Source organism: Hippocampus guttulatus, chromosome 14 (genome assembly GCF_054856545.1).
Source record: "Hippocampus guttulatus isolate MCC_2025c chromosome 14, RoL_Hgut_1.0, whole genome shotgun sequence".
In the NCBI taxonomy this organism is placed as follows: domain Eukaryota; kingdom Metazoa; phylum Chordata; class Actinopteri; order Syngnathiformes; family Syngnathidae; genus Hippocampus; species Hippocampus guttulatus.
Window position 1 is genome coordinate 9,406,737 of NC_141274.1, and position 25,764 is coordinate 9,432,500.

The 25,764-nt window shown below is 45.8% G+C and overlaps 1 protein-coding gene across 7 annotated transcripts in view; it reads left to right on the plus strand.

Moving 5' to 3' along the window:
- Positions 1-25,764, plus strand: part of rnf220a (ring finger protein 220a) — a 113,104-nt gene that overhangs the window by 66,999 nt on the left and 20,341 nt on the right. For all 7 annotated transcript variants that reach the window (XM_086128551.1, XM_086128550.1, XM_086128554.1 and 4 more), the window contains one exon: positions 23,143-23,272. In XM_086128551.1, the coding sequence (XP_085984677.1) occupies positions 23,143-23,272 (130 nt within the window). The remainder of the gene's footprint in view (positions 1-23,142; positions 23,273-25,764) is intronic.

Sequence of the window (25,764 nt, forward strand, 5' to 3'; positions counted from 1 at the left end):
CTGTGAGACAGCCAAAGAAGAAGCAAAGAGCTCCCGTCCTTTGAGCCGAGTCGGACGGAGGTACGCTGAGTTCTTGTGCGCTCTGGTGATGTCTCGCCTGACGTCACAGAGGTGGCGCGGCGTTGGCTTATGGAAGCATTTCACCTGTGAATAACTCCGCGGAGGGTAACCCCTTTTGCCTTTTTCCAAATTGTATTGCATGTGAACTTTGCTGACAGAGTTAGTGAAAGTGTAAACTCGGTTTTCGGGATTGCATGAGCATCCCCGGGGGGGGGGGGGCGCTACTTCTGCAGAACAGCGGGTCAAAGTCAGCAAAATCAAAAAGAGCAAACGCCGTCATCCGACCCGGAGCCACATAAATGCATCAGGAACCGAATGGCGCAGCAACATTATTGGGCATGCAGGTGTTCGCTCCACACAGCAGGAGAAAGGGCCGAACTCACTACCCGATCCTCGGTCTTGCAGTCTAATGGGCCCGTTATAGCTCGCCTCCCCTTACGCCCCCGCCCCCGCTGCCGCCGCCGCCCTCCTCCTTTCATTTATCCTCCCACATAAAATAGCAAAAGTATTTAGAAAACCCGCTCACCTTCTTTTGTGTGAAACAACAAAATGTTTAGAGCTTGTAAAACACCGCAAGGCTGACAGTTTAGCAGACTCCCCACAGTCAGCCAAACTTTATTGTGGAGGTAAGAACAAGAATCCAAAGTCAGGGAATAAGAACACAATACAATGGAACGCAGGACACAAAAACGTTTTTTTTTCTCCCGTGTTCGGACACAGCCTCATGATGTCAATACAGAGCTTCTCCTCATTGCGGTCACTGGAGAGCTGGCCCCCATCCCGGCTGACTTTGGGCCCCGGGGAGCCAAAGGAAAAAAAAACCCCAATGCTGGCACAAAGTAAACATCCAAACTCCAACCCTCAACCTCTGCACTATGAGGCAGAATTCCAGCGTGCCGCCTGAACTCCAACCCCGCACCTCTTCACCGAGAGGCCGACGCGCCAACCAGTCGCCGCCCTAAACTCAATCCAATTAATTCCACTTGGAGTTTAGCGTCAGTCTGTTCTCGGTGGCTCACAAACCGATGCAGCGGTGAAGGGACAGACAACCCCCCCCCCTCCTTTGTTCTTTTACACAGCAAAATCATGCACATAAACACACGAGCACACCATGCGGGTCGCTGAGAGCCAGCTGTTCCTTCCCACTCCACATCACTATGGGCTAACGATCGCTAATCCCCAATAGATTTTCCTTGAATGGAACGAAGGCAGCAGACATGATCTGACTGCGATTGAATTCCAATGACCCTCCACCGGGATTTCCCAATCAGAGCGGCCCTCTCGCCACGACCAACTTTCATACACTTCTGCGCTGCCACGTGCGGCCCGAAGAATTGCTCATCGTCAAGTTCGGCATCAACGAACTCGCTTCACTCTGGAGGGCAGAGATGGTTGTGCCGAGTTTGGGCACATCGATACAACTTCAAAAATGAATACAAGTTTTGATTCAAACAATATCTTCAATATGATTGCCATCTCCTTATTCGTTGACTACCCATGTAAGCATTGAATCGATGTCATCGTCGACTCTTTCTGCCTTTGGAAAAAAGCCACGCTTCAGCTATGGAGGAAAAAGAAGAAATACTGATCAGTTGAATTAAATGAAAAGTATTCAACTGCCCTACATGTCCAGACGCTCTGTAATCTAGTCAACAACATTGCGCCAGACTCATTCACAACCTTAGCATCTCTCGCCCCGTCCAGTCAGACCTCTTTTCATCGTTTTCACTCCTATAACGTTCACATTTCAAAGTTTCATTCATTTTCCGTTCACCGATTTCGCTTCCGACGAGCACCTTCTTATTGTCAACTTCATTGTCACGCCGGGATTTTTCCCACAAAGTAGTGAAAAGGCTTTTTATGACAACAAACGGTGCGAAGCGAATCGCCGCCACGACCTTGCTTATGAACAAAATGTACGGCGCGGGATTCCGCTCCGTTGCTTCCGGCAACACTTACAGATCGGCTCATACGTTGAACTTCCAGAGGCACGGCGCACAGCATCTCAAGACATGTCTGGTCAACGGAAGCACAGCTCACTGTCTCTTAAGGCTGAAATTGTCCCTCAATTTCATGTTTTTCCATCTATAATAACGTTCATTATTATACATCATCGTTGGCGGCCATTTTATTGGAAATGATGACAACGAACTACCGTTAGAACGTACAGATCGCTCTGTTCCTCGAGCTACGGTGTAACGAGATTCGACGCTACTGGAGAACCCAAAGCAGACTAAAACGTATTTTCCCTCACATAGCAACAGTTGCATCCTTGACTGGACTGGCCCACGTCTTGCTTTCATACGCTGGCAGGTTAGCCCCTTTCTGCCCAGCGTGGTCCCCTGTTAAAAACCAACTTCAAGGAGCGGAGGCTCAGCAGGGAGCCTGGCACGCCGGCTCCTTTAAACCCTTCCTTCCTTCAAACACTCAGTCGGGCACACACTACTACCCCTTGTCTCCTTCCCCCGTCTTTCCTCACGTCTATGCTCTGTCGACAGCAGGCAAATATATTCGCCCGAACCGTTTTGCAATCACTTATTTTGAAAAGTAACCCTGTAATTTGTGGCAAATAACATATATTTCGGGTGACTGGAATAAGCTTTCTTCTTTGTTGTTTTAATTACCGAAGCTCTCATGCTAAATCTGTTAAAAAATCTGTTTTTCAAGGGTGGCGAAAGTTCTTCTTTGGCTTCGCCTGTCTGCCATGTTGATGCATGCACGCAGAGCTGGTCCAGGTGCAGCGACCGTCATGTGAAGTCTCTGAAAACATACATACAGTACAGTATATACAGTAGTCGTAGAGTTTGGCTGTAATGAGAGGCATTTGGATGATTAAGTAGCAGATCATTCCTGTCGCTAATGACCTTGTGGGCGGCTGCGGTAACAAGAGAGCAGAAACCACAAGGAAAATGATTTCGTTGACACCGCCAACTCAGCCTGGCGTTGACGCAGAGGTCAAAGTTGAAAGCAAATTTGTGTGGTATTGGCACTCGCATTTTCCCCCTTTTCTTCAAATGCCCTCATTTTCGATATTTAGATGATTCATGGTGAAATTGAGTCATAGCTTAGTCCAAGTTTGTAACCAAATAGACGCCGAGACACATGCGGGGGCGAAAACAGAGCAGTAGCCCAAATAAGAAGAGAGGAATTTATGTAGTGCCTTGTTCGGACAATGTGGTGTTTTGTGCTTGCTTGAGCCACATATACTTTTGGTGTTTAGTGCAATAAAACCCGAATGAGCAATGCAGAGTTCTGAAAACAAGAAACAGATGGTAGAAAGAACCACAATTTCCCATGAATGGACATGAAAGAGTTCTCAACATTTGAATTGATGCCCTTTTTGCCTCTTTAGAAAAGCGGAATCACGATTTTCATCCTGACACAGTTCGGGAACGAACTGAATGGCGATCGGATCCCACAAGCGTTGACACCAAAAAAAATCCCTACAAAAAAATTTAATTACAGAAGTGCACCGACAAAGTATAAACAGAAATCGCGGGTAAAAAAAACCAAACCAAAAAACAGGAAAATCAATACATTAACAAAAAGCGCTTGCTAAGAACTAGAAAATCCGAGATTATAGATGAATTGACTTGAGTCCAATTTCACCAAACAAAAACATGAGCAAGAGCAAAGACAAAATAACATAAATACTTACATGGCGAGAAGCTAGTGAGCAAAAACGACATTGGCGAGATCGAGAGGTCTAGAAAACAACACTTGAGCAAGAGCAGCAACAAGGTCAATAATCCGACACAGACTTGGGTCTTGGGAAGTCCTGAAATAGATGGCTTAACTCGATGAACAAACTGGCGGCAGGTGTGCACGCTGGAGGGAAAGCCCTCCTTTGCCACCTGCTGGAGACACACAAGGACAGGATCATGACCCATTTTTGTTTCATGCCAAAAACTGGTCCGAGCACCAGAACATACTTTATATTGCTCCTGGGTCACCGGCAAACAAAACCTTCTCGGCCTTTGCCCGCTTTTGTAGGCGGTGTTCTTGATTCGCGGTCATATATCAACATTTCTTACAAGCCTCCTTCCTCAGTTGTTAAACGTATCTAAAAAGACAAGTGCGAGTGGGAGACGGTGGCAGAAGAATCACGCAAAAGAGCGACATTAGCCGCCAAGCATCAGCTCCCATCAGAGGCCTCGCAAACTAGCCATGAGGGACTAAGGCTCATAATGACTTGGGAGGAAACGCCGAAAGGTGGAGTTTTGATCAATTCCCTTCTTCGGGTGTCTTTGTGTGTGCGCGCAACAAGGCCATCCATCCTCCAAGATGTTTAATGGGGCTTTCGCTGCATTGACCGAGACTGTAAATGTGTCACGCTTTATTTGAAATCCCGAAGACGAGGGCTAGCATTAATCACTGACTCTGGTTTATGAAAGCCATAAATGTTTGCGTGATTGTGCTTTATTGTCGACTGGCAGATTGGGAGAAACGGGGAAGGTCTTTCCTGTTTATGTGGCTGTTTTGCCCATTTGTATGTGAGGTTCCCCGCCGCATCCGGGCGGAAGGTTCTCCCACCCGGGCCCCGTTCAGTCTCTGGGGATTTTTGTCATGTCGTACTAAAGTATGGCGCCGCTCTCGCCTTTGACCCATGTCGTCGGGAGAAGCGCTGATTGGATGATTGACTTAGAGAGGACATCGGCATTGACTCCGAAACTCAATTCTGCTGATGTCAGGAGCGATCACGCGCGGACGGACACCGCGTGTGAGCTCGCATTCGTCGAGCCGCGTCCGCATTGTGCGAACGTGTCCACTTGGGCCGGCGTTCCGCGGTCATGTTCGGGGGTTATGTAGGTCAAACGTCTCGAGCCAGAATGTCTCCCGGCTAAAAATAGCTGGAAAATGTCAAACGAGCTGAGGGTGCAATCCCACAGATCAATAGTTCAAGTGGACCAGGTGGCACTTTTCATTCACAGGACCGCAGCCTCCCCTGCCTCGTCTCCTATATGTGAAGAGTAACACAAAACAAATCATAAAGATGGAATTAAATTGATGAAAATAAATAAATAATGTTTGCCAATATTGTCACCAATATACATATTTGATCACACACGATGACATTCAGCAGGCTGTCTGATACACAGTACCAGTCAAAAGTTTGGAAAAAGCCTCCGTTTTTTTTTTAATCATTTAAAAAGTTCACACTTGACATGCGGATGGAATAAACAAAAATAATCTTTTTAATTCAAACTGAACATTTTATCATTTAGATTCTTCAGAGTAGATTTGCATGACAGCAAATTGTTTTTGTTTATTTGTTTTGTTTTTTTAATGAGTGATGCAATTAAATTTTCTGGATTAACTGCACTGATTCTGAATCTGTCCCCGTTTTTTTCCTGTAGCATATTAGGTTGAATAAAAAAAGATAAATATCCAAAACCTATGTGCTATTGAAAAGGTACAGACGTTTTTATTTTAAATCAGCATCAAAAATAGATTTTGGGTCACATCAAGCTATTGTTGATTAAAATTAAATTAGTATGAAATGAACGAGCCGCAAAGAGTATACAAACAAAAAAAACCCCTCATAATTCATCTGATTCCGTTTGCTCCTGAACATGTTCTTTTTCTTAGAATATGGCCGTGTTATGGAGTGGGGAAAATTATTTTCATGTGTCTCAATTAGATGGGGGTGGGGGGTGGGGGGCGTGTAGTTGCCAAATATATCCATAAGCTGACTGGCTGGCGTACGGCGGCTCCGGGAAAAGAAATCTCCGCTCTCCTCATTGCCGCGCTTAGCGTTTCCCCAAAGTCTCAGGGCAAAGCGTTAAAGGCATAACGATACATCTAAAAAGACAACGGTTGACTGTGCCTACATTACTCCGGAAATCACGACCAATCATAAATTCAAAGAGCCTCCCGTGCCTTCCCACTTCCATCCTCCTAGTTAAGTGTGGAATAATGTCATCTTAATGATGATTTTTTTGTGGTGGGCCATAATGGCATCATTCAGAGTGAGCGTTGTGATTTTTTTTATGCCTCTGACATATTGTTTTGCGGGGAGTGACATAAAAGCACGCTGACATGTGGCATTTGGGGAAAGGTCACGCGCTTCGTCTCAGCCGCCCGTCCATCTTCATAACGTCGCCGCTTGTCATATGGAAGCTGGCATCACCAATCTTGTCTGTCCTCTGTCACTTGCTCGCCCTCAGATTCTCTGTTCAACCTCTCTTCTTAGGTCTTCTTTTTTTTTTTCCCATTCTTCGTCCACACGGCATTTTAATGGAACCTTCGTGCGTTTATATTCTGCGCTGCTAATGAGCTTTTTGACTAGGACGCCAATGATCAGAGAAAGAGAAAAGTCGCAGGCAGCATTCCGGAGAAGCACACGCAGGGCCTCGGGGGGTGCTGCAGGCGTGCGGGGAGCGCATGTCAACACCAGCTGGAAGGATTGTGGCGACAGAGAAAAGGACTAATACTAATGTGATAAATGCGTCAGCACTCACTCCAGACACATTGTGTGTGTGCGTGTGTGTCTTTGGCTCATCTTTTTCTGCCTGGAGCCAGCCAATTGTGCCAAATAGAGTTGTTTTGTTTTGTTTTTTTTTCCATTAAAAAAAAAAACACGACATTTAAGGGGTGTCAAAAATGGTCGGCAGCAAAACATGTTTTGCAGATTATTTTGGGCCACTAACACTACCCAATCAAAAAATAAAAGTGTTATATTTGCTAATATATATATTATTCGGTTTACAATTTGGCATATATGGGGGGGGCTGAAATAAATTCCTACTTTGGAGTTGATGTTTCTGCGCCAGATACGGATCAGGGCTAATTGGTCTGGACTGCACTAACGCTAATGTTTTGAGACACCTCGACCGTCTTTTGGTTTCTGAACATTGAACATCATAAGCCAGAGCTGTGGCAGAATTATTTGATCATCCCGCAGCTTTCCATTCCAAATGTAACGTCTTTACATTCGATCTCAAAATGAGAAACTGCGTCGCCGTAGCATGCCGTGGTCATTTTGTTTGATGGGCCCGATTCATACGGAGCCCCAGACATGACATTTGAAAACTCAAATGTATTCCAACAGTCTGCATACACCGGTAAAAGCGGCATTGGTCTCGAAAGTGAGTCAGTGGCAGTGAAGAACCGGTATATTTGTAAGAACGATTCGTGAATGAGGCCGGACTGTTTTGTTGTTACAAAAGCACAATAAAATGTTTGACTACTTTCTCAAGACAGTTCAACATGAAGAATGGTGCTCAGGGGAAATCATTTCCTCTTGGTAGATACTAATATTGCTGAGATTAAATAGAGCTCATTAAAGGCTTGCCACTGCCATCATTACACTTGTATTATAAAAATGATTTATAAAGATTTCATGCCGAATCAAACGCTGTTGCCATTGTTATCCTCTTCAGCATATGCTCATCGCTCAGCTGCGGTTGTGGCACTTTCCTGCCGTCCTTCATCCTCCCCCACTTTCAATTACAATTTCACTTACCACTGCCTCTTAACTTTTTAATATTCATTGCCTCATTTTTTTTTTCGGAATGACTACAAGACCACAAAATATTAAATCTCAGCAGAACAGAACAAAATATTTGTGGCTGTGCGTGCGGAGTAGCTTGTCTCCCAGCGGCGGTCTTTGCACTCATATTTGAAAATGACGTGGTCCTGTCACATCGTGAGCAAGTGCAAGCACACACTTTAAAAAAAAACTGTTGCAATTACTCATACGCATACAGTCAACATATTTGCCAAGTTGAGTGTGTGTGAGTGTCTCTGTGCACGCACCTGTGTGTGTGTGTGTGTGTGTGTGTGTGTGTCACACCGATCTCATGCGTCACACCGGCTGAATGAGAAGCAATTCCCCGGCAGTAATACTCAACACTTTGACAGCTTTAATGGTGATGGCCTTATAGAGAAGATGAACACGTACACGGTGTGTGTGTGTGTTTGTGTGTGTGCGCGCGTGTGGGCGTGTTTGCTCGTTGTGTGTGTGGTACGTGCGGACTGATGTTCATTCTAATGGTAATAGCCGTATTCAAAATGGCTGCAAGGCCTCCATTTGGGTGAGAAAATGCGGCCCTGTTTCTCAGAATGAAATAAGCTGTTCTTCATCGCCGCTCAAATGGATGCCGTTGATTCGTCAGATTCACACTCTTCACAAATTGTGCTTTCTCACGCCGGCTTCCAGTAAGACCAGAAATGACACGACTCCTCGGCTCCTTTGCGGCACAAACTTCCACTTAACCTGAGTGGGACTTTTCAAGCGCCCAATCTCTGTTTCCTCCTTTCACTGTTGCGCATGTGGTAACACGCTTCCTGTCATTGAACATTTCTTCAGGACCGGCACCTGCTGAGCCGTTGCAAAAGCGGAAAAAGGCGTGCGGTGGGTGCCTGTGGTTTCAGACGGACCAACAGTCAGGCAAAAATGTCTCCCCGTCCTCGTGCAAATTGGTGAGGAGCAGCCATGATGTTCTTTCGAACAACCGGAGCGCCTGATCCGACGCTCCTCTCACTATGCAATACAATATACAATACAGGACGTCTTTATTGATACAGTAATCCCTCGTTTATCGCGGTTTATGGGGGACCAAAACCACACGCGATAAACGAAAATTCTTTTAATCTGAGATTAGTCAGCCTCAAGTGAGTGTGTATGTTGTCAGGAGAGGCGAGGCTCCATCTACCTCTGCACACAGCAGGTAATATTTGCCAATTGAATTTAACAAGAGCCGACATAAGAAGCTATATTTTAGGTGTTCGAAGGTATGATCACAAAAAAAAAAAAATAATAAAAAATAAATCCTGAATTTGCTCTTTCAAAAATACATTGAACTCAAACAGAAAGATTTTGAAGTGCCAGTGTCATTCGTCGACTATCCCGGAGTCCCAAAGTGCCCACATCTACAATGAGGCCTTTCAATCCTCTAATCTTGTTTGTCAGAGCGCAATGAGCTGCGCTGGTGAGGTGTGTTAGCCACTAATGAATTTATTGCTTGATAAGAAGAGGGCCTGTGCAACAATTTACCGCAGCCATAAAACATTGGAACAACTGTGTCATTAACCTTTCCCGGCTTGTGCATCAGTGGCTGTTGGCGATAAGAGCAGCGCGCGTGCGTGGCTGTACGCCACGCTCGCCCCCATATTTGGTAGGACCCGCTGTGCATGTGACCGTGTGCGTGTCCGCGTATGTTTTATGGCGCGCAATAATAATGCCGCAACAATCAATTAATCTTTAATCTCGTTCTGGCAGATTAGTGCCTTATTCGATAAACTCGAGACTGACCGGAGACAATAAATACATATGTAGTCAATAAAACAGAAAAGCACCCCGAGAGAATGGAAAACTAGGCATGCTCCAATTCGACAACATCACAAACGGTCCCCGTTGATGAGGACAAGCTATGTGTTGTCTATTCTGTTGGGCGTCATGTCGACCCGGAGCCCATCGCAGTTGGCTACGCCCTGGCACGCTCACCTTTCAATCACGAGGGCGCGTACAAAGGCAGACGACCACTCGCGTCACCGGGTGCAAAGTGAACTCATGCTACTTGCTTCACGTAAGTCGGGCGAAAGCCAAGGCGGGTGCCACGACACCACCGGTCACTTCATTTGGAGACCTCCTTGTCCCGTCGTCGAAAAATAATCGTCGCCGTCGAAAGTTTCAACATTACAGCTGCCGTCAAAAGAATTCTGCAGAAAATACATCGGGACCCTGTAAAGGCACACTTGTTCTTGTCTTCAATTTGTCTTCCCTTTTCTTCGTCTATTGTCAAAGACACTTCCGGCCTCTACATAGTAATAGAGGGCTAATGCTTTAGTCGAGGAATCAAGATCGATGGATCTGGAGGAAGGGAGGGACCGAGGGGAAAGAGTGATGAGCTGGTGCCCGGGGGGTGAATTTCTCACAAGCGGTTTTCATATTACCCACGTGCAGACGGTGACACGCACGCACACACTGAAGGTGGTGTCTGCCAACGCCAAGCCGCTAGCGCACTAGTTAAAAGTGCATATGTTGATCGGGGTGGGGGTGAGGCCCTCATACATCAAGACGCCGTTTGTTTAGCCAGCAGTGTGACAGGGTACAGTAACACGTGCACGGCTGGCCAGCACTTACAGCCGTGACAAATGGGCAATGTGTGTGTGTGTGGGGGGGGGGGGGGGCATCATATCATGTTTTTAGCTCAAAGTAATTTTTTTTTTTGTTGAAGAATCTCTTTTTAAAGCTGTAAATAACGCCTCCCCGTAGCCCCCCTCATCTAGTGTAAGCAGGGAGAGTTTTATGACAACAACAGCAACAACAACAATAATAATAATAATAATAATAATAATGTTATCCGCTTACCCTGTAAAAAGAGCTCTTATCTTGGTAATTGGATCACATTTGGTTGTGAACAGGAACATAAATAGCGTTGTTGCCTGCCTGTGAGAATATGTCGAGCTTGTCTAAATTGCAACAAAGATCGCTGTAAATGGAATACATGTCATGTGTCGTTTCTCTGGAAGTCAGTCGTTTTCAAATGTCGGTGTTTCATTTCCTCTGTAATGTATTTTTTCACTCAAACTCTCTGCACTCCCCACCTCAATTCTCTCTCTTTCACTCTTTCTCTCCTTCCACCCCCAGCCCATCCTTGTCCCAGTCTCGGCCCTGCACCGGTTCACTTGCGGTACGACTGTACCAAGATGCGCAAAAAACAAAAAGGCATTGTTTGTGACTGTGTGTCTACATTATGTGGCAAACAAAAGGTTCATTATTTGATCACAATAAAGTCAACAACTATTCTGCGTCACAGCAGTGAAGTGACGGTCTGAAAATGGAGAGATGCTACGAACGAAAGAGTATTGAGACACGCTGACGTGTGGATCGACAGATAGAAAGCTTCCCTTCTCTTTTACCGCTGACTTTCCGCCTTGGAGAGGACAAACAAGAGTTGCAAATGAGTGGGAAAGTTGGAAGAAATCATGAAGTCGACGGATACGTATCAATTGTAACTGGATTGAGTAATTTAGGTGGAGTTAGGTTACATGATGCTATGTTGGAAACGGTTCGCTGAGCTTAGGTTAGTTTAGCTAAGTTTGGCTTATTTTAGCTCACTTTAGGTGGTCTTATCTTTGTTCACTTTATCTTATTTTCTTTTAGGGTTGTTTTGGTTACCGTAGTTGCTTTTGTTGTGGTCCTACGGTGTTGAAAGGGGAGAATAGAAGCGTCGTTTATTTTGTACTCTGTGTATGTGAATGTGGATGCAGTTTGGTGCAGTTGTATGCCCACGGTACAATCTGTTTGTCCTAAAGCTGCGCGTCTGTGTAATTTCCCCGCTGTACCTGTTGAGGGCTTTCTCTCCCGAGCACGCCGCACATGTGATAAATGTTCCTTATCGCCGCTGTCATTGTAATAGGCCCACAACAGGCCCGGAGAGAGACAGTGGGGAGGGGAAGAAGGGTGGAAAGAAGGATGAGAAGAGGCAGTTAGAAGGGCATGTGCTTGTTCAGGGAGACACAGCAAGTAGAAAAAAGGAGAAAAAAAAGACGGAGACTGGCAGAAAAAGAGAAAAAGAAGGCGACATGGAAACCTGGAATGGGATAGCTCGAGTTATCATCAGGTCTTGTAAGGGAAGAATACGCAGCAAGCTGCCAATCATCAAGCCAGAAAATTGCTCTGAGATTTGAGTCCCCAGACGGGGTGTGTGCATGTGCATCCAGAGAGGGTATACCGAGCCGCTGTCATCTATTTGCTATTACTTGGTCCGGCCGTCTTGGGCATCGTGGGCTCACCTCGACGTTTTTGAGGCCCAGACTAAAAAATAGAACGCATTTCATTCTGCTGGCTGTCACCAAAACCCCCACTCAAGTTGTTGCAAAGAGTGTGCTTGTCAGGCGCCCTATTTGGGAAGGACAAGACACACAACAAGAAAGATGGGAGGATACTAGAAAAGATGGGCAGGGAAAATAGTGAGTAAACAGAAGGCGGGTTAATGTGTGGGCTAAAGCCATTTCAGTCCGTTTAATTCTCTATTGATCCGAGCTGTATAAGATTTGTCCTTTCAGGGTCTTTCTTGTGTGTTGGAGATAAGCCCGCGGTCCTCCTTATTTTCCAGACGCACGTAGGAAGGAACGTACCAATCCATTTGCTTCTTTATCAGGCAAAAAAAAACATTAGTATAACAGTCGTGATTACATGAGACATAAGACAAAAGTAACGATCGGCAGAAACCTGAAATAACATTGTTCTTTGTTTTAAACATAGTTATTTGGATTATTGGAAAAGAAATAGCAAAAAAAAACCCCCACCTTATTTCTGTTTTCACCACTTATTTCAAATATTAACACAATGTAGCGCACCATATGAAATGAATCTCGAAGTGGGCGATTTAAATATGACTGACAGCCCGTCGACCCAACGTAAGCGAAGTGTTGTGAAACAGTGCCCTCTACTGGGCTGCGTGTTATTATCAGGTGAGGCATATGGAGAGCAAGTGAACGGGCCCAGATTGCGCGATGATAAAGATCACAATGACAACCAATTGCGACGGTGATGCAATCGCACCGTGTCTGATTGTCCCCATGAGTGGACACACCAACCTTTCTATTCACACACGCACGCTTGCACACAAGACACCCACGCTTTCAGATGGACGACACGGAATCGCCTCAGGTGAGACTTAGGCAATCTGCCGCTCCGGCCGAGAGGCATCCCATATCTGCTCAAGTGCACCTGGATGTATTCCTTCACCTATATTTTCACCTCTCGTAGCGCTACACAAATGTGTCATTGTGATAGTCAAACGATGCACATGCACATGCACTCACCGGAGCAAAAGTGACGCTTGGGTTTACTGCGTCTGGCCTGTTTTAATACGTTGTTATTATTATTATTGTTTGGTTTTTATAAAATCCTGTTAGAGAATGAAAATGCTCAATGGAAAAGATCCAGAATCTCCGGACGCTTAAATAGGTCCACCTGCACCATACACAGAATATCCCATTTACTGGATCGATTAAAGAGCTGTATCAATTCTTTATATATTTATGAAAAGCAGTGTCCTATTACTGTAGGTGTATTTTCCTAAGAGGTGTTTCTTAATTTTGGCTACATTTCTTACCTGCAAAGGAGGGAAAGGAGACCGATAGAACCCCAATATGACACGTGCATCCAAATAGTCATACCTTTAAACATTTTGACAATGTTACCAGGCAGAATTTTTTAAACACAGCTCTTGCATTGGCTCTCGAGCAGATTCTGCAGGTGTCGTGGCTGTTGAGTGAAAATGGTGTCACTCAAATTTTGACCCATTCCTAATCTTTGCCGAGAATGATTCAAAAGACATTCAGACAGGACGAGCAAACACAAAACCGTGACTTTCATTGATCGCCCCCCCCCCCCCAACCACGCGCTGCCACCACGCGGGAAGCTTGATTGCTGTGTTTTATTTTGGAGTCCGGCTGGACTTGGGTAAGCGGTGGTAAAGTGGCGGACGTTGCACAGACGGACAGCTAGATGGATGGAAGACCGGACTGCCACCCTTGTATGAAGGATTATCCCCTATCCTCTGTTTGTGACAAGAGCTGATAAGGGTCTGAGAGGAGAGGCAGCAAGAGGCTGAGAGGGCTCACGCACTCGCGCACATATTCACATATAATCCATGACAAGAGAGATATCAATCCATCATTTAGAGCCAGGGATTCAGCAAGAGGAAATGGCTTCTTACCCATCGCTGACAATCCTGAACACACACACACACACACACGCACGCACGCACACAATTGCATCTGCTGTGCAAAAGCCCCCCCCCCCCCCCCGATTTCAGAATAGGGCTGTTTGAATGACATCAATTCCTTGTACTTATCTGATTTACATTTCGCCATTGTGGCGCATGGCTTTATATCGGCGCACATTTCGAGTCACTACTTCTCACCGATTGTAACCCCCCCCCGCACCCCCCAAAAAAAGCATGGGTCCTAATGCCGTAGTTTCCCTCTCTCTGCATTGTTGAAAGGAAATAGAAGGTCACGTGCCAACAGTGTAAAAGCATCTCATTTACCTGCCATGATTGTCGTGACTAATTTTTGGTGCTGCTGATAGATTTTTAGATTAGTTTTTTGAGGGGGGGGGGATTCTTTTGTTGAATTCAGAAGGGTATTTTCTAGCAATGAATTGCAATTTCCCTCAAAAATTTGCAAGTGAATGTTAAAGAGATGCGGCCGGGTTGAAAAGGAAGAAATTGAGGTTGTCAAAACACATCACAGCAACCGAGCAATCCAAGATGTCATGCATAGAATACGCATGTATCTGATGGACAGTGCTACATCTTCTCTTGATGTCAGTCCCACATGTCTTTTGTCTGAATACCGTCTTTTAAAACGTATGCTAGCTTCAACAATACGCTAGCATGCGTGCACGCTAGCGTGTATTTGAAAAGGCAGTGGGAGCAAAACTCAGTTTGGTTATAGTTTATTGAAGTACTTAACAATGCACTGACGTTATTTTTTTTTGATCAACCCTCGCTCGCAACTTCACTCTGGCCGATTCTGTCGATCAGTGATTACTGCAACCAAGCACAACAGAAAGAGTCGACTTTACGCGCCCCGTTGAGCGTATCGCTACCATGCTGGTCCCCTTCTTCCCGACAGTGTGAGATTCAAATCTCCGAGCAAACAGTTTTATGAAGTGTAACGCAGAACATGACACTTTTGACTGCGGTAGGAGCCGAAGTTGTCCAGTCTTTCCGTGTAATCCACCGGATGTTACCGTGTAATCCTTTCTCGTTAATACAATACAATACAATACAATACAATACAATACAATACAATACATGCCGATTTAAGCAACGTGCCCTAGCATACTTATAAATAATAAAAAGTCCAACTAAGAAGACAAACTGTCTTGATACACAGTAGCATTGTTGTGGATATTGAAAACTCCCATGCAGCAGTCAGAAAAGATCCGGTCCGACAGTGCGAAGGGAGGGAGCGTTGTAGCACGCATCACTGCCGGTCGGGTTAGGTGGCAGGGCCATTTGGCGACGGCTCCGGTGCTAGAGTTGACAGATGGGACAAACTGCAGGCTCTTCTCTCGTGTAACTTTCAAATCATTAAGCCTTTTACACGGCCATGCAGATTTTTATGGCCACCTTCCAGTCCTTCGGTATTCACGCCTTTCGATCACCGAGGCGGCGCAACAGAGGGAGGACAGGGATACGTCATAACTTTGCAGAATGTGACACTTAAAGGACATTCAGACAGAGAGCACATTGGAACTGACTTTCAGTAATGTCATTTCAATGACATGCTCACAAAGTGATCGAAAGAGCTAAAACATGCTATTTGATCGGGGAAGGGGAATGAAAGAGGACGCTCAAGGCGCGCCTCCAGTTGCAATCTTTTGGTTTTTTCATGAGCGCATATTTTGTTCCTCAGAATCAAGTGATTCCATATTTTTTTTCTCTCTCTGCTTTGGCCAAACAAGTAACTCTTGCTGACTTCGCTACGACATCTTTGTTTAATCTGCTTTTGTGTATCTTAAAGTCAGAAATTTGCCATTGGAAATGACTTTAGTTTTGTGCCAGGCCTGTGATCTGCTTTTTTTTCGACTAAATTAAACAACCGAATGAACATCCACCAAGACTGGTGATTGCGTAATTTTGGCCAGGGGTTGAAAGTACAAAGTAAAGGAAATGATGACATTTATTCAATCAAAAAGACTTTACACTGACATTTTCACTCCTTTTGTACATCATGAGGATTCACGTGAAGCCATAGATCCTTCTAAATCCTTGCCTACATGTCACATCTCATCTCTGCCATGATGTGGCAGGTGACAATGAAGCCCAGGTATATGCACGCGGTAATCTGGCACGGCGAGGACTCTGTGACATTGATTTAAGATTTTAATCTGCTGCTCCTCTTTGTCTGACACGTATTGCAATATTGCAATAACAAACATGTACCAGGCAGATTTTTCATCAGCAAGGCAAGGTTATGATATGAGAGATAAAACGAAACCAAATAATGTATATATACACACACACACACACACACACACACACGCACACACACACACACACACACACACACACACACACACACACACACACACACACACACACACACACACACACACACACACATACATAAGATGCAATGACGAATGTGCATTTTTTTCACAAATTGGCCAATAACGTTGATAGCAGATGAGTCCAGTGTGCTCCCCATATCGTCAATGACCACTCATGTACATGCATGTGTAAAGTGTGCACGTGCCTTGATCCATCTATCCGTCCATCCATCTGTCCCTACTCCCATGCCCTCCCTCCCACTGTGTTAAGATTCAATTAACACCAAGCCGGCATCCACAACCCTCATTATAGCTAATTAGTTAAAACATCAGCCAATCTAGCGTTAATTGGCTTTGGTAATTAATTCAGCTGCTCGACCATATGAAAGCAGCAGAGAGGGAGAGAGAGATAATGGGAGGATAATGGAACCACAGGGGGAAAAAAAGGTTTTTTTTAAAGTCATGGACAGAATGAAAGAAAAAAAACGACATGACTATCAAGAGAAATCGCAGCAAACAGCATCATGTGTCGACTCACAATTTCAATTCATGGCATTGTGTTATCTGGATGCTTAAACTTGACCTGTGCTTCTTGTAGCACAATTTTTAAAACCTACTATCTATTGCAAAGCCATTCACACAGTTTGCAAAAGTCAAAGCACAAACACCGCTTTGTACTGAGGCTGTCATTTTGTAACTCGCACTCAATGCTTGAAACTCAATTTCCAAATGATCAACACGTTCGGTTGGTGCGTGTGTGTGTGTGTGTTTTATGTTTTCAGTAAATATAGCAAATACCTTGAATAACGGAATCGCACCGCCAGCAACGCCCAACAACACGCGTTCGGTCTGACCGCAGCATTTGAGATGAGGTGAGAAACTCGCCCTCTGGGACCAGCACAGAGTCGCGCCGCTGCTCCTCCGCAGTGAGAGGAGCCAGATGAGATGGCCCTCCTCTGCCGCGGCCAGTAGGAAGGGTTTTTAAAGAACGTAATCATCATTAAAATTCAATGAATTGATTCCTACATTGATTTAAAGGTTTTGATTGAAAGACATGACAATATCGACCACACGTACCCGCGGAGTTGAGAACCCGCTTGCCTGCGCCTCGAGCGATTGCCTTAAAATTACAATACACCGACTTGCACTAATAGTTAGTGTACACACACACATTTATATATAAATATGCATGCACCGTGTATATGAAGATGCAATGTTAAGACAGGAGATGATGACATCTTTTCAAAGAACACAAGCTGTGTCTGTTTTAAAGAGTGATTCAGGCCAAATGTGGGCTTCTGCTTCCTACTTGCTGATACTCCCACCGCCAATGCCAGACGGCATGTTCCCTGGCAGACCCTTTGACATGGAGATGATCACTGACAGGCCTCACGCCCACACCTCTTCGTTAGGTGGCCCTTCTCTTATCGCCAGCTGAGAAAGGCGAAATGAAACGCAGGCCGTCAAGAGAGAAAGACGGCTCTTTTCTGTCACTTATTAATAGTTGGAATCTATTTTGTATTCCAAGGCGACAAAAATGAGAGCAATGATAATTAGGAAGAAAAAAAATCGGACTTGTATATCCAATTAACATGTCAAATTTGGAATGGTCTGGAATGTGGAAGCAACATTTGTCTCACATAAGTCGGGACAACTCACGGTGTGTTACTCACTCTAGGTTGCAGTGCTAATTTCACTGCGAAGAATTGAACAAAATGAGCAGGGGTCCGCACAAAGACACACCTGAGAGATGGGAGCAAATTGACTCCGTCGAACATGGCAAAAATGTGCGTGACTCCAACCAATCGGAGTCCCCCCTTCTAACGTTGCTTTGCAAGTTGAAATAAACACAAGCCGCCAAAAATTGAAAGGAGAAGCGGTTCACACAAAGTAATAGGAACAAACTGACCAAACGCACAGCTGGCGGGCAGCCATCATGAAGCAATTCTGACAAGAGAAGTTCCAACATGTGCTTGTCTGAATTGTCACCAAAAAGGTTGGCGACCACTGTTATAAGGCGCACGAAATGAATTTTGCTTGTGTTCCGTGTCGCCACAGTCACCGCTTCAGGTTCTGTCATAACGCCGTCCTACAATTACCTTCCTCAGCCCCCGCATTATTCGGAATGATTTCAGCCTTTTATCTCAAAGAGAGTGTGGCTTGATGTTGGTTTCCTCCGTGGGTCAGCGAGTGGCTCATGCTCCATTAATTTACTTCTGTCTCTTTTACTATTTCTTCACGACATCACCAATGAACCCACGCTGACGCGCGCGCACACTCGGGCGCATGTGTCACGGTGATGGATTGAAGAAACAGCTGTCGGTGGTGGGAGATAACCTCTCCGGCATCCGTCCCACTGCTGTGTTTTTCAGACAGGCACGCGCGGGCAAGGTCCCGGGAGTAAAAGCCCGCATTACACAAGCTGATGCACACAAAAATGCGCCCGCGTGTGCGCAAAGATCATCCGATCATCATTTATCTGCGGAGCCAAGGAAAGCGAGTCAGCTGATCGTTTGTGATCTGCTAATTTTGCCTGGCTTCTTTCTGACTATTTCTGTATCCTCCCTTAAAATCACCACCACTTCATTTGTGATGCGGAAAAAAAAAAATCTAGTTGCATCCAATTCAAGCTTCGTCTGAAAAACGTTGCCTCTTTAGTTGCGGTTGACAAACTGAGAATGTTTGTTGTTGCGGTTGTTATTTCATGTAAACTATGACCCAGTGCAATTCTACACTGCGACAATCTGCAATCATCAAACTAGTTGACTGTGTCTAGTCAAAAGTGAACATGATTATTTTTGGATATGCAAATTAGCTTCTGGTATCAGCACTCAAATGACGCGGATGCCCACTGACTGTATTCTTTTTTTATTTTGCTATTTTCATGACACACGCTCAATTGTAAAACATGCATGAACAGACACAGAGCTTTCGACTCTCCAGACTTCAACAGAAGGAAACCAGCCTTGCACATACAAATCACTCACGCACAAAACACACACACACACACACACACACACACACACACACACACACACACACACACACACACACACACACACACCTGTCCCCTCTTGATCCCTATATCCAGCCATCTCCTGATCCCGCCTCCCCACCATGCCGACATTTCATTTGCTTTTCTAAAAGTGACAACCCCTGGGAGAGAGGCGAGGGCGGGATGGCGAAAGAGCCCGGTGATGAGTTTTGAGCTGGGCGTGGAGGAGCGCTATTTAAAAGTGCCATGCATCACTGTCAGTGCGGGCCAACACGCAGGCACATTCACACAAGCGCTCGCACACGCCGATGAGGCGAGACGGCGGAAGCGCGCATGGCGCAGCGGAACGCGGCCTGGGTGGCAAACTGAACTTGACCCCCGTTCCATTTCATCAAATGTCCTCTGAACGAGCCACACAGAGCCATCTATTTAGCACATGAGCAAACACAGAGGCAACAATCAGCTCGGTGTCTTGCTCGCTTAAATCACAGCTCACGAGGGGTGAGGGGGGGGGGGCATAAAATCATCTGTCTTGAAGACACCTTGCTGGACCCATTTGTGTTAATGCTGTCCCTGCTTTTGGGCTCATATTTACCATTATGGAGACGATTGCTTCGTGGAGAGCCCCCCACCGACCATCCCCCCGTCCCCTCACCTCACCTTCTATTGCCGGCGAGAAGAGAGGCGAGAGTCCAAATGAATGCTGACACATTGGCGGTATTTATTTGATTGCGGATGCGAAGTGGCGTCGTTGTGGTGAGAGGGAAGAGGCGGCTGGGAGGGACGTTTGAGACAAAATGAGGCCTGGACCCTTTAAGCTAAGTAAAGAGAAGCTGTGGGGAAAATTGTGTGGTAAAAGGAGAGAGAAAATGAAAAAGAAAGAGGAGCAAGGAGAGAACGTAAAAGGATGTGATTGAGGGGAAACAGAAGTGGCCTTCTTTCCCTTTTCTGCGAATCAAATCAAATTCCCCTTATCGCACATTATTTGAAGAGGTTATCGGCCTCTGTAATGCAGTTACGCGCCGGGCTGCGGCTGAGAGATTTCCTTGTTTACCGATGTTGGCGGCTGTTCTAGCTAACTGGCCGGGCAAACAGTGTGGAAAAAGGCAGCAGAGAAGTGGGAGGCGAGAAGCGAGCGCCAGGCGGGCGCAAACACTTGATGCATGTCAGAAAACTCATTTATTCGAACAACAAAGAGGGCCGAATTGCAGCCGTGCGTCTTCAAGGACAGAGAAACAGCCTCCACATGTTTGCAAGTGCTTGCGTGTTTGGCGTTTTGGTTAGCGTGCGATAGCGCGCGTGGCGCTCTCCATAGGTGTGTACGTGCCAACTTGTAAATTGTTTTTTGTTGTACTTAAATCCGTTTTACATGCCCAGGCCTCATTAGCTAATAGCTTTGATCATTTACAAGACAAATCAATCCGTGACGGCAGATATGAAAGACAAAGGAACAAAATAATAATAATAATGATAATAATACTTCATTTCATTTAAAAGTGCCTTTCATGCCACCCAAGGACACTGAAAATGCTAAATACAAGCTCAAGGCGGGCGCAGCTCTTTGCCTTGGATGAATTTGTGTCAATTAAAGGACATTTTCCGTCTGAATACGTCCGGCTGGAGCATGTGGCGTGCGACTGGGGAAGCGGCGGTGTGCTTCTCGGGACAGCGGCGCGATAGGTGAGATAAAAGTGAAGGGATGACAGGCAATGCAGGTCATTAAATGGGATTTGGAGCCGTGTTGTGAGTACACGGTGTGCCTCTTAGTCCACTGAGCCGTGAGGGGCAGCCCAAATGCTTTTTTATCTTTGCTGCCATTGAGAGTGAGTATTGAGCTGACAATCCCCGTTCTCTCTGGAGGTGGCCTTTTACCTCGGCCCATTGTAGTCTGTGACTGGGAGCCGGCGCTATCTTGCATCTATCGATTCCCACTTCATCTGGGCCAAAAGCCACGCGGGGATGGACCGGTGAGGCTTCACGGTGGCAAGACATCGAGAGGCTGAAGCTCGTCCAAATGTCTCGCCGCATCAAAGGAGGAGCGGGCTTCCAGAGACTATTACGCAGCACTGACCAATGAGAATACGGACGGAAAGGTAAAAAAGAAAGGTTGAAAAGGGAGGGGGAAAAAACCCCCCAACTGAGGAGGAACATTAAAATGACGGTGAAGGACAAAGAAGGGAAAACGCGGAGCGATTTCTCTTTGCTCCCCATTCTTCCGCATGATGCGTCGCCCCCTCCTCACCATCTGGACTCTTTGATTGCTCATTAGGCTCAAGGTGCAGCCGTGAAGCGTGTCGTCTCATTCAAGAAGGCAACCTTTAAGAAGGGCTCTCATTTTCAATCCGACTTTTTGGGGTCTGACTGACGTTTTCACAGGCTCAAATAATAAAACTGCATGCGCACACGTATTATTTGAATTGTTTTTTTTTCCTTTTAATTGTATTTGGACATAGGTGTCCAAACTATGGCACAGGGGCCATTTGTGGCCCGCCATCCGTTAAAAAAAAAACACAAAACAAAATGAAAATAAAAATGACATTTGACACAGGCTGCAAGGTTTGCTCAAAAATTTAAGGTGGGCAGAGTAAGTACTTCTAATACAATAATACGGTAGAACTTTTCTTGATATTTGAAGATACAAATAAATGAAGACGTCACATGAATGATCCTCAAGCAGCTGTTTGAAATGTGGTCACTTTACTACCGTTTGTAAAGCGAGTGGGAACCAAAAGATGAACCTGAGAAAACGTGAACTGGAAGGAGGGTGTGTTGAGACGGGCGGGGTGGCGGAGGGACAACCGAAAGACTGAAATAAAGACGAGAGCCAATCCATCTTTGCACATTAGGCGGAATCCGACCCCCTCTCAATCACGGCTGTCAGAGAACACGTGCCCCTCCTTGCCCCTCTCCTCCATCCATGCATTCATCCAGCCCTTCTTCGCCGTAGCAGTCGGCATTCGGCGTCCTGAGGAATCTCGACGCTAAAAAGTCCTGTCAGGCCTATTTCCGTGTTATTGTCCCGGTCGTCTTCTCCTTCCATCCTCATCATTTCTCATCCTCCTCCCTTCCTCATCTTCATTTCTCGCTCTGTCCATCCACTTGGTGATGTCCTGCCATCGCCGAGATGAAGGTTGGTTGTTGTTTTTTTAAACTTTGGTGTGCAGAGTACGACATGTGAGAAGAAGGCACGTGCGCGCGTTCTGTTCCGACATTAATCATCTTTAAGCCACTGACAAGACCGGAGTGTGACACGAACAACACCCCCCGTACCTCAACCCCCCCCCCCCCCCCCCACACACACACACACACACACATAGCCTTTCCACCCGTCTTGGTCTCCTCCCCTGGATTTATCTGCCCATTGCCTCCTACAATCATTCACATCCCTCAGGGAATATTTGACAGAGAAGGGGGGAAAAAAAGCAAAAAGGGGAAAGGGATTGTGCGCTGCTTTGGATAAGATCTTCAGAGAAATATTTTGTGAACATGTGACGAAAAGGAGATGAATTAAACAGGTGTGTTTGTTTGTTAGCATTGAAATGAGCGATCCCAAACACACCAATAGTCCCATGATCATCTTTTAGTTGCCATGGTGACAAGTGGTCGTAACAGGATATTTTGGCCAGTTATTCTTTGGCTAAAGAGATGGAATTGATTGGTTAAAAGCGCTCTCTCATTTAAGCACCTGTTATGATTGAACTTTTCCGCTGTGTCGTACCAAACGAATGCCGACGTTTGCTGCCACAAATACACGCGAGGGCGTCCCCGCAGCCTGCCGATCGAGGACAATGAAGTCCGCTAATGTCGGCAGAGTCTATCCGCCATTATCTCATCCAAGGCAGACTCTTTCTTTAATCCCCTTTTCACTGCCTTGACCTGAGACGACGGGCTCAATTTTCATCGAGGGTGCATGCGGATGTGCCGGCGTTTTCGCGCTCGCTGTGCCCGTTTGCCAATTTTGCCCGCCGTTCTGCGGTGAAGGATGCTGTTTAGGTTCCCGGCTCCATTTACCCAAACTGCTTTGCTATCACTTGTTTGAACTCACATTGTCTTTGCATTTTTCCAGGTAAGAAGAAAATGTCGCTGTACGACAGCCAGGCTCCAATCTGCCCCATCTGCCAAGTGCTGCTCAGGCCCGGCGAGCTCCAAGAACACATGGAAACAGAGATCGAAAGACTTGCCAACATGTGCCTTAGGTGAGGAGTTGAAGCCTCCATGTGTGTGAATTGCCGTCTTGTGCGCGACCGTACACACGAGCTCGGTGATGTCAACGTCAATTTTCAAGTATCGTGCTTAACGAAAAGTATCAACCGCTTGTCATGAAAACGAGCGGTTGACACCTCAGTATTTTGGATTTGATCATGCCAAATGTTTTTGTCCCCTGCGCTCGATCATTAGGTCACAATAGTAAATGCGTTAAGTCGGCGCTTCACTTCGAATGTTGTGGTACGCCGCAGTTTTATTTTGGAGCGCTTCGTATCTTTGCACCTTTGGTGACTGAAATCTTTGGGAGACAAAATGATCACAGTGGTGATCGGATGACATTAATAATAATAATAATAATGCATTTTATTTAAAAGCGCCTTTCATGCCACCCAAGGACACTGTACAGACAATAAGAAAATACAATGTAAAAATTAGTAAACGAGATATTATATAAAAACAGGACATAAAATCATAAAAACATAGGAAATGGAAGAGCTATCGGGGACAAGCGGTTACTACAGTGGACAGATGATCATGTTGTCAGGTTACAGGTTACCACTATTGGTGCATGAAAGGCTGGAAAATGAGGTCAGAATTTGAAGTGGAGTGAAAAACACAAATCTCGCCAAATTTGGCATTGTGCACACGCTCTTTGTCTCTGTCCCTCTGCGTGGTTGCAGCCCACATGAAAAGTGACAGGAGGAATTTGATCCAATTTGCTGTAAATTTGCCTTTAATGAAGACCTGAGCTCGCTAAATGAAAAGAGTTGCGCGTATGGAAACTAACGTGCGTGGGCGCGTGTTGGGTATGACAGTGTCAAAAGTGTCGTTTTCTGTGACTTCGCTGTGTTTTCCTATTTCTTTTTCCGTGATGTGATTCTGTGTACGCGGCGCGGGTTACATTACACACGGTCTCCTGTGACGGAGAGATCTTTTGCTTATTCGTGGTCTGCAGCTTCTCATCTATAGAAATGAATATCACACGCAGTTGAGCAAATGGAAATCTTTCATGCCTTGTTCACCTCAGCTGACTCACGGGGGCCAACGTAATCTACATATCTTTCCTCCTTGCCATCCTTCGTACTCATCACCTTCCTGCTCTTCTTTCTTGATCGATTCACTTTTCGTCGAGCCCTGCCCGGCCCACTTCACTAGTAGATTACACGAAAGATGAAAAACAAAAACAATCAGGAGCGGGATTTTAGCATCATTTCTGCCTCGTGCATCCTTCCGCCCATCTCTGTCATCTTTGTTTCTCTGATGTCATTCCTGATTCCTGTACTGTCAAGACAGAGACTCAAGTAGGCAGATGGGTAGCTGATAATTAGACATGGTGAGGTGGGGTGAAGGCGTTGGCTATTTGTTTCGCTATCTCCGCATTGCAATTCAAATGTCAAACAGTCAATTTACATGGTGGTGTTCAACGACAGTGAAAACTTGATTTCACAGACTTATTAGGGTAAGGGGTTGTCCATTCGAGCCGATTGTTCGTGAAAGTTCAAATTTAGCTTGTAGCCGACATTTTGAGCGTGTCGTCTCTGATCCAGTGGTGAAAGGACACTTTGATTCTCTCCTCTTTTAGCATACTCAAAAATCGTGAACGATCCGTTAAAAACGATGCTAAAGATGTGATTAGGTAGATGCTATCCGCTCGAGCGCGGCGTTAAGCTAACATGAATGCTTTCCACTGCTTGCCTTTGATGAGGCAGTCGCCACTGCCGACTTGGCCATCATAGTGGCGTGTCTGGGAGCCAAATGTAGTCTGGACCTTAGATCAGTGTCAACGGTCTCACCGGTGTCGGTTAATTGTGCCACAGCCGCGCTTACGGACATCGACACTTTCTGTACAGATGGATGTTTTGACTGGACGGGACACGATATGTGGTGAAATCCAAAGTGCGTGGGTTCCGGTTCCGTTCAATCGCGGTTCCACTGGGCTTGGTTTAAGCACCACCCTGTCGTCAGGAATCCTCACCTGTCTCTTTCCGCGTGTTCCGACCACATCTCATTACCCCTGCACAATCTCTTCTTCTCGCACCTTTTATTCTTCCCTCCCATATCCTGCTGTCAATCTGTGTGTTTGTTTCACTTTGGTGTGCTGCTCATTTCCACACTCTTCTTCTTATTTTAACATGGCAAGGCGTCACAATTTGCCAGCCCCGTAACCCTCGGCCATCAAAAATTCATAGAACCGGGCAAACTCACGCGCGCAGCCGCATGGGAGGAGACGCCGGCAACTCTGCCGTCTGTTTCTTCCGCTCTCCTTTTCTGTCATCTTTCATCTTTGCCTCTGCTTAGTCTCTTTTTTTACATTGCCTGTTTTTCCTCCCTGTTCTTTGTCCTCACATTTCATCGAGGCCACCTTTCTTTCCCCCACCTTTTCCCTATACTTTAATCTCTCTCTCGCTCCCCCGTCTGTCATTGTGGCAATTTTCTCCTGTCCTAGCAGGCATTCAGCCACTGTCCCCTCTTCATCCCCGCC